Source organism: Protobothrops mucrosquamatus, unplaced genomic scaffold (assembly GCF_001527695.2).
Source record: "Protobothrops mucrosquamatus isolate PMUCROS unplaced genomic scaffold, P.Mucros_1.0 scaffold2004, whole genome shotgun sequence".
NCBI classification, from domain to species: Eukaryota; Metazoa; Chordata; class Lepidosauria; order Squamata; family Viperidae; genus Protobothrops; species Protobothrops mucrosquamatus.
In genome coordinates, this window is record NW_015388118.1 from 353,736 (window position 1) to 363,177 (window position 9,442).

General features: G+C 37.8%; 1 protein-coding gene across 2 annotated transcripts; it reads right to left on the minus strand.

Annotated features, from left to right (window-relative positions):
- Positions 1-2,281: 2,281 nt before the first annotated feature.
- On the minus strand, positions 2,282-9,311 carry JKAMP (JNK1/MAPK8 associated membrane protein). 2 transcript variants are annotated; one of them, XM_015823826.2, is made up of 7 exons: positions 9,281-9,311; positions 7,506-7,594; positions 7,147-7,301; positions 5,622-5,828; positions 3,943-4,124; positions 3,106-3,182; positions 2,282-2,510 (listed from the first exon to the last, which is right to left on the minus strand). In XM_015823826.2, the coding sequence occupies exons 1-7, from the start codon at positions 9,282-9,284 to the stop codon at positions 2,292-2,294; spliced, it is 933 nt and encodes a 310-aa protein (XP_015679312.1). In that variant the 5' UTR covers positions 9,285-9,311; the 3' UTR covers positions 2,282-2,291. The 2 variants fall into 2 exon arrangements, with proteins under 2 accessions (XP_015679312.1, XP_015679311.1); XM_015823825.1 differs by having other exon boundaries at positions 7,506-7,588; positions 9,281-9,291.
- Positions 9,312-9,442: the final 131 nt, after the last annotated feature.

Here is a 9,442-nt window from a genome sequence, read left to right on the forward strand (position 1 = left end):
AAGTATGCAGGTTGGTTGCTACTAAATGTTTTAAAAAATCATCTACCTATCCCAGTGGTGGCGAACCTATGGCACGGGTGCCAGAGGCGGCACTCAGAGCCCTCTCCTGTGGGCATGCGCGCCGTCGCCCCAGTCCTAGGCCTTCAGCTGGGTTTTATAAAACCTTTTCACTTTAGGCCTCTGCCGCCATGTGCCAAAAAAAAAAAAGTTCAATCAGTCAATTTCAACTTCTCGCGGGGAAAAAAAAGATCTTGCAAAGTTGGAATTGATTGATTGAACTTTTTAGTCCCATCCAGTCTGCCGTTACCACCGCAGCCACGCCCACCCAATGGGCCATGCCCACCCAATTGGCCACACCCACCCGGCACTCGACGATGCATAAGTGGGTTTTGGGTTGCAGTTTGGGCACTCAGTCTCTAAAAGGTTCGCCATCACTGACCTATCCAATAAAACTCTATTTTTTTCATCTCTAGCAGAAGAAAAAAGATAAAATCCTTATTAAGGATTAAGCTGTTTTCAACACAGTTTCTCTAATATAAACTCTGGAAATCCCAAGAACTGCATAAATGGTTGCTTTGTGGCTTTGCAGAGTTTCTTCTGAATCTGAAGGAATTTTAAAGTAAGAAATGCAATCAAAAAGTATAATAGAATGAAAAAAAGACCTCTTACTTACATGAAAAAGCTGGGTTCTATTTATAACTTGTTGCTTCAGCTATTGCAGTTCTTAAAGATAATGATGCCTTCAACTTCTGGGCAATTTTATTTATGCAGTTTTCTGAATAGCACTGTAGAAATAATTTCCCTGGGATTTTTTTAACTTCCTAGTTTACTCAATAGCTCTGGGATTTTCTGATGTCTTCCTTCCAAATACTAATTAGTCGAACTCTGCTTAGCTTTCCCCCCCACAAATCAAAGGTACCCCTCAAAATCCTTACTTACATCTGCCTTAGAGCAATATATTTAACTTAAAGTCTGTACTAGATACTCAGTTGTATTTCTGAAATATGGATCTTAAAGTTTCTTACAGGAAGCCAATCATATTTTAAGCTATAAAGAGTTTATTTAAAAAGAAGGAAAAACAGATAAGAGATAAACTGCTTTAACCATTAGATAACCTAAAATCAGTAAATTACCATTTCCACATACATACCTAGAATCTGTGTGGACTTCCATGATCTATTAATCTTTTTAAAAACATTTTTTATAGTTGAAAGCAATCTTCAGTGGTGGCAGACAATAGTCTCTTTCCTGTTTATTGTATTTAATGGGGTTTTTTTTAAAAAAAAACTGAGTAAAACTGCTTGTGGATTTAATTGTGAAAAGAATGTGCTGACTGAGTCTCAGATGAAGGAGCTACAACCCATGATACATTTTTAAAGAAACAGCCTTTTCAAATAGATGCTTTATTTATTCTTTCATTTGTCATATTTATAGGCTGCCCAAATTCAGAACTCTTAGCAGCTTCACAAAATTAAAAATACATTGTTACAAATAAAATAACACACTACATAATATAAAACATAACTGGCATATCTGGTTATTCACTACTAAAAGGGAGAACCACATAAGCTATCTAGCCCCCAGCCTGGAGAAAAAAAAACTTTTAAAAAGAGCAGGCATTTGTTTGCAATCCATAACTGAATTCTAATGTTCCTTTTTAAATGAAAATTCTGCCAAAGTGTTTTTCATAAAAGAGGGGTGGATGTTTCATTGGCACTTCCAAACCTGAAATGTTTCACAATTTTTTTTTAATGCAGAGCAAATGCTGCTGCTACATAATTTCTATCTCATATAAATGCTTGTTCAGATAAAAGTGTTCTGTCAATTTTTTTTCTCTAGGTCAAAACAGACTACACTTTATAAACTGAAGCTAGAAAACTGAATCTTTTATTCTTCTATGAATATACATTCAAAGATGTGAGAAAATACTGTGCTGTGAAATCAATAAATAATACTGTTTTCAAGTATACTGTACAAATTATTCATACATAACAGACAAATGTAAAACATATATACAGGACAAGCCTAGAGACTTAACTGCTATCAATGGGGTCCTTGGCTTCCACAGCTGATAAGATTCTTAAGGCATTACACACACTGGGTACCCACACATTGTTTAGAACATTTGCCTTCCAGTTAGTACAGAGTTTGACCACTTTTGAGCCTCAAAAAAAGAAAAGCTTTACTTGAAAGTTGATCCATAGCAAACTAACCAACTAAGGTAAGGACAGCTAGATCCAAGAAGGCTGGATCTTGGATATGCTACTTACCCAGACTGTTATTAATTATAATTAACGTCCATTTGCTCCCTCAGATAATATCCTGGATGGCTCAGTGTATTTTGCAGTTAGCAAATAAAAAAGAGCTGGTGCAGGCACCAAGGCCAGCAAAGGCAAGTCCTGGTAAATGTTGCTCAGCTTGGAAATGGAGATAATTCCGTAGGCATGCAACAGCCAATGGCTAAACAGAACGATAAGCCTTTTCTTCCTGACAAGCAGATCTTTGAAAGTCTTGAAAATAGAAGATAAAATGTTTCCATTAGTTTCTATTTTTATAGTAATCTACTTATATGTATAAATGGAATGTGAGATTCAGGAATTGTTTTGGAATATCTTTTTCATTCTGATAACAAACCGCATCTCAGTAATACTCCCAAAGCAATATCTTGATTCTGCAGGAAGCCAGGGTACAGGTATGTAAACTGATCAATTAGAATCTCTAAAGGAGGAAAGTCGGCAAAAAGTTTTAACCTTTTATTCATTTAGGAATTTTGATGGAAGATTGTGTCTGAATGCACAATCTTACTTAGCATAGCGGGCTAAGAGATTACATTCTTGAAAACTGTTTAAATTTTAAAGGCTTCTTTAAACTCTTTGCTCTAGTAGCAGATTTTTTCCTAGTCAATGCTGGCAGGGCAAGGTATCCAGCAGCTTCATGAAAATCCTGACAACTGGAGAGAAAGAGAATTTCTGTTCAATAGCTCCAGCAGATTCAATAATTCATTTCTTCTCAGATAGTGCCTATAGGATACTGAACCAATCACCCCCCAGAACTTCATAGCCTATTGACCGTTAATAATTTTGCTAGTTGCAGTGATTTACTTACCTCTACTTCAGAAGCAGATAGATAGACAACCAGGGTAACAAGAGACAGTACAATGATGATATATGGGAAAGCATAGTCTGGAAGGAAAAGAGAATGTGTTATACACAGTTACATCATATTGGTTAAGCAGAACAGATAGATAAACAATTAGTTTTCAATAGCAATAGCACTTAGACTTATATACCGCTTCACAGTCCTCACTCTAAGCGGTTTACAGTCAACCTATTGCCCCCAACAATCTGGGTCCTCATTTTACCGACCTCGGAAGGATGGAAGGCTGAGTCAACCTTGAGCCGGTGAGATTCGAACTGCCAAACTGCTAGCAGCCGGCAGTCAGCAGACGTAGTCTGCAGTACTGCATTCTAACCACTGCGCCACCATGGCTTTTCAAAATACTACATTCAAGAGGAAATCCAGATTTAGTGAAACTGCCCTTAGTAAAAATATATCAGACATTATATTCTGTTATAGTCTAAGTAAGGCACTCAAACAAACAGTCCTCATGTGATGCATTGCATTCCTATCCTCTGATTTAAGAAGATAAGTTCTAATTTCTGTAAAAACTTTCTCCATGTTTTTAGGATGCAGTGAAACTCAGAATCTACCTACCAGTAACAGATTTACATTCACATTTACTATACATTTTATGAGTGTCACCCACTTTACACATTGTGGTAAATGTGTAAACATTCAATGATTTGTTTGGTTTAGATTTAATTTGTGGCGGAAACCCTGTGTGAACTCAAGTCTATTTTTTTTCTAAACAAGATATTTATATCCTGCCACTTCCATCCTAGGCTGTGTGTTTCGTACAAAAGGGAATAGAAAACAACTTACAGAGCAAGCCACCTCCAACAGCCTGAAGCACAGTCAGAATTGGGAAGAAGTAAAGAGCTGCATAAATGCTCTTAAATCTATCTGACTTTCCCAGCCCACAAGCAATCTTCTTTACCAGCAGTGGACGAAGCATCATCATAAACACTAAACAGAATGCGTAGTATATGAATACAATGGTGTAGCTGAAAGAGAGGATTGTCAAAATTAGCACACTGTGACCTAAAATTCCTAGAACTAACAGTTGCGTAACAAAATCCCTGACAACTTCTTCTCAAATTGTGGCAAGAAGACAACCAGTCTGTCCTAAAAGCCCGCTACCACATTCCTTCCCTTTCAGGAGAACAAAAAAGAAAATAGAAAGACTCCAACAGTGGTTGAAATAAATCAGCCTTTAGCCAGTCAATTAACATTTAAAAATAAAAAGCAAAAGTTCAGAAAGTAAAAATTAAAAGTCTTGGCTTGCTTATGAGAAAGGAAGAAGTGTAAGAGGCCCTTGACTTTTCAGCTGCCCACTTGCAAGGCGTTGCAATCTTCAAGATTCCCCCTCTTGGGTGGGTCCACAGTGGTCCAAAAGTCATCCGGGGTCTTATAATAATAATATATTATTATTATTATTATTATTATTATTATTATTATTATTATTATTATTATTATTATTATTATTATTATTTCAACCTTCCCTGGAACCTCCAGTAGCTCAGGTTGGGGGACGAGTCCGTCCTTTGGGATGTGGTAAAGCCTGTTTACCGACAGGTCAGAGAAGAATTTTTGAAGGTCACAACCTCGTTTCACCGCTTCTAGAGGCAGGTTGTTTCACTGGTTAATTGTTCTAACTGTCAGGAAGTTTCTCCTTAGTTCTAGGTTGCTTCTCTCCTTGGTTAGTTTCCATCCGTTGCTTCTTATCCTGCCTTCAGGTGCTTTGGAAAATAGCTTGACTCCCTCTTCTTTGTGGCAACCCCTGAGATATTGGAACACTGCTATCATGTCCTCCCTCATCCTTCTCTTCGTTAAACTAGACATACCCAATTCCAGCAGCCGTTCCTTATATGATTTACCCTCCAGTCCCCTAATCATCTTTGTTGCTCTTCTCTGTACTCTTTCTAGAGTCTCAACATCTTTTTTACATCGTGGTGACCAAAACTGGATGCAGTATTCCAAGTGTGGCCTTACCAAGGCATTGTAAAGTGGTATTAATACTGCACGTGATCTTGATTCTATCCCTCTGTTAATGCAGCCCAGCATTGTGTTGGCTTCTTCTTAAATGCCTCCATCAAATTCAGGGGGCAAGGCTGCCAAAAAAAACCCAGCTCTGGCAAAGACAGCAGATCATGGGTAAGAGAAAGCTCTCACTCTACAACAGCCATTGGGGGAGAAGTCTCAAGGATGGGTGCCAATTTTGTTAAACAAAAATACTACAACAAAAGATATGTAATATATTGCTCATAATTGCAGTTTTTTAGAATAAAAACAGCCCTATATTTGTTCCTCTGGCCACCAGCTATTACACTGCAAATCAACTATAGTAGTGACAATAACTTACCAACCAATGCCATTTTACTTAACCCCAAAAAACTTGCTTCTGCTATAGACCATTAAAATTAAATTATTTTACATGTTACATGAAAAGGTCTTTTGTTCAAAGTATCAGATCAGTACGGAGGTTACAAGTATACACTCACAGAGGATAGACAGCTTCGTGGGTACAGTGAATGGTGGTAACGTAATCAGGGCTTGGATTGTAAAGCATGGTATACCAGTCAGAAAGCATCATCACTTTGCATGAACGGATGTGCAGGGAGCCTATGGGGTCACTTACAAGCAGGGTAACAATTGCAGCCACGCTGCATTCAATTAAAGCAGTGATGTGCTGGAAAAGCGCACTGGAACTGTTGAGAAAAGATAAAATAAGTACTTGAAATAAAAGAGCTGAGTGCCATAAAACATTAATTCTCTTATCACTCTTAGGGAGTGTTGCAAAACCTTCAATATGACAGCAGGCAGAATCCAAGAGCTTATTCTCCATCTGAAGGAGGTGCCTTGACTTTCCAGATTTATTTGTTTTATCGTAGAGAACTTTGGAGAATGAGTTAACTTTTGAAAAATCTCTCAATATTTAAAAAAAAATCAGAGCTTTTAATGTCCAGAGATCAATAGAAGATTGGTGGCTATATAAATGTTTTAAATAAACAAATGTGACCTTCCATCATATAAATACATGCATATAAAAATAACTACAGGTTATTACATCACAGCCATAAGTAATAATAGTTGTAAATCATCACTCACATGACCAGCCTGATTTTACAACCTTTTTTGCAGTGTTTAAGCAAATGCTATGGTCATTAAGTGAACCAATAGTTCCCTATGGGACCAAGTTTGCCGAAAACTGAAAATAAACCCTTGTTTTCAGCAAACCATTGTAAAACAAGGTCACGTGACCAGGGGACACTGCAAATGGCTGTAAATCTGGGCTTGTTGCTGAGCACCAACAGATTGGGGGGGGGGGGGACAGCCATTAAATCTTCACAACTGGGTGACAGGCACCACCAAAGAGGTCCATTGTAATTTTGAACGGTCACTAAGCGACTGGTTATAAATCGAGGCCTGCCTATAGATTTGGGTAAGTTCATGGGTTAAAATAATAGTACCAGCAGGTGGGAGAACAAGAGACACCTGGTCTGGGCTTGGAAACTAAGCTGAATTAGGCCAGGCTAGAATTTGGATGGGAACCTGTTAGGGATTCTCAGGATTGTAGGCTAGAGTGAAAAGTTGAAAAAAACCTGGAAAAAGCCAATACATACTATTTCTGCACTGTTGCGGAAGTACTTGTGCAAACTACTTCAGAACTGTTGCCAAGAAAACTGCAGCTAGCAAGTGAGCTGAACTAAAAATGTCTTTATATTTTTATTTCAGTATTGAATTTATATTTCAGGAGATGGTGAGATGTATTTATTATTTAATGTATATGCCACCCATCTCACTGTCTAATCAACTCTGAGCAGTTTACATTATAATAAAAGTATAAATGTAAAAATGATTAAAATTAACAAGAATTAAATAGAGGCTAAAATCCAAGAGGACAAATGGTACAGATATGTTATCTCTTTATAAATAACATTTTTATATATTCAGTTGAGAAGTTACTGTATTTTAAAGTTAAATATTATTAAGCTAAAACCTTATTTTATTTTAATAAATATTTACCTCTTTTTCCCTGAATACCATTCAATGAAGAACCAATGCAGAATGAGAGGTAGCATTGCCATAAAGCCAAGATAAAGCCAATCATAGCGTTCTGGGGATCCTATACATTCGCGGCAAATTTTATAGGCATCACTTCTTTGTCCTCTGGGACATACCTGGAAAGTTTTATCACAATCTATTTTATAAAGCCTTTACTTAATTATTTAAAAATGTTTGTCTAGCTTTCCTTTCTATTTGATTATTTACATAAAAACAATTCATGTAAACATTCAGCACAACCTTTCACCTAGTTATGTCCAATAACAGTTATAAAATGCAACACACCCTTGTTTTAAATATTCAGAAAAATTATAACTTACACCACAATCACCATGAATTTCAGTTCCATTTATAATTTCCACTGTTCTTCCACAATAAAGTCCAAGGCAGTCTGGCTGAATATCTACAACTTACACAAAAAAGAGTGTATAATTCTTGACTTTTATGTTTTATCTATAAAATCTCATCTGATTTTATGCAATTTTCCATATACCATAATCATTACTACATAGCTCCACATAAATTGCACTCATAGTGTTGGTCATTGCAAGGCTTTCATATACAGTAATGATTTTAGTAAATCAACTCCCAGAATTCCTGAGCCAGCATAGCTCAGTTTGGAATCCTCTCCCTTTCCCCTCAGCATGGCTGGCTCAGGAATTCTGGGAGTTGAAGTCCACGAGTCATAAAAGAGCCAAGGTTGCCTACCCCTGGACTAGGTTAACATATTTGGTTGATCCTGTGCTATATGCTGCATTATCTGCTAACAAGAACAATACAATATTTGTAGATTTTGGCTAGAATGCAACAGGCTCAATCAAAGAACACAATTACCCCACACCAAACTTCTATGAACACCCTGATCTCAGTTCCTAGGGGAAAAGCCAGGTCTTCATAGTCTTCCAGAAGGCAAATTGAGGTGGGGCTGTCTGTCTATATCTCAGGGGAAGATTGTTCTTAAGACAAGCAACAGAACAAAGAAGGCAAAGTTCCTATTGCCTATCAAATGACACTGCTTCACTGATAGGACAAGGAGTATGCCCATTCTGGTCTACCTGATGGGATAGACAGAAACCATCTGAAAAGACAGTGTCACATGTAACTTGGCCTCATGAAGGGTGACAATCAGCCTTGAATTCAGCCAGAAATCTACTGGGAGCCAGTGCAATGAGATATATGGATCTTAAAATTAATGTTTGAAAGAAAAGATAGTAAACAACTGCACATTATACATGTAAATGAATTGCAAAAAAAATAAATAGAAAAGCAGATGTATTTCTTATGGTGAAATGCTTATCAAAGATTAAAGAATGAATAGAGAAGTTTTAAGATGTGCAAATTTTGCAAAAAGTAGTGGGTAATATATGTTGTTGTTTAAAGAACAAAAAGAATGCATGAAGCAGTGCTGGATGCAGTGGAAGCAAGGATGGTTTGCGAATATAGACTGGTATTGTGACATAGATTAATATTTATTTTCCTTAATTTCCTTAATAAGCCTTTTTGGCTTATTATTTCTTACCCTTTGTCTAGATTTTGCTTGATGTTGCAAAAAGGGAGTACCATGATGGAATCTATGCATTTTCTTATTTTATTACCTTATCCTAAACCAGGGGTTCTCAACCTTGGCAACTTTAAGACTTGTGGACTTCAACTCCCAGAATTCCTCAGCCAGCAAAGCTGGCTGAGGAATTCTGGGAGTTGAAGTCCACAAGTCTTAAAGTTGCCAAGGTTGAGAACCCCTGTCCTAAACTCACATAATGTTCGGGTATACAGCGTACTGATAATAGAATCCTATTCTAAAGATCAGAAAAAAGAAAAAAGAAATCTACAAGCGGCCCTGGAATAATGACAAAACTTGAGAGAAAGTTAGCAGCACCATAAAATTATGCAAAACATCGCTCTACTATCTGGTCGCGCAATCGACCCTTTTCTATCAGGCGACTTTCTCCAGGGATACTAGGAGGATGCTCGGGATCCAACCCTGCCATCTTTCAACTGAGGAAGTGAGTGGCGTTCAAGCCTGGCCCGTGGGGCTACAGGCGACATTAACACTGGCCACAACCAGAGCGAGACCGTCTCCGCAACTCAAACTCACCCATCTTACTCCAGTCCGGTCGCGACGGAAGTACGACAAGGATTCGGGAATTTGACAGCACTCAAATATCCAGCCAATCAGCTGCCGACCAGATGCCGCAACCCCTCGCCGATTCGATTGTCTGCTTGCCCTTAAGTAGGTGGGGAAGCCAAACCCACAAGC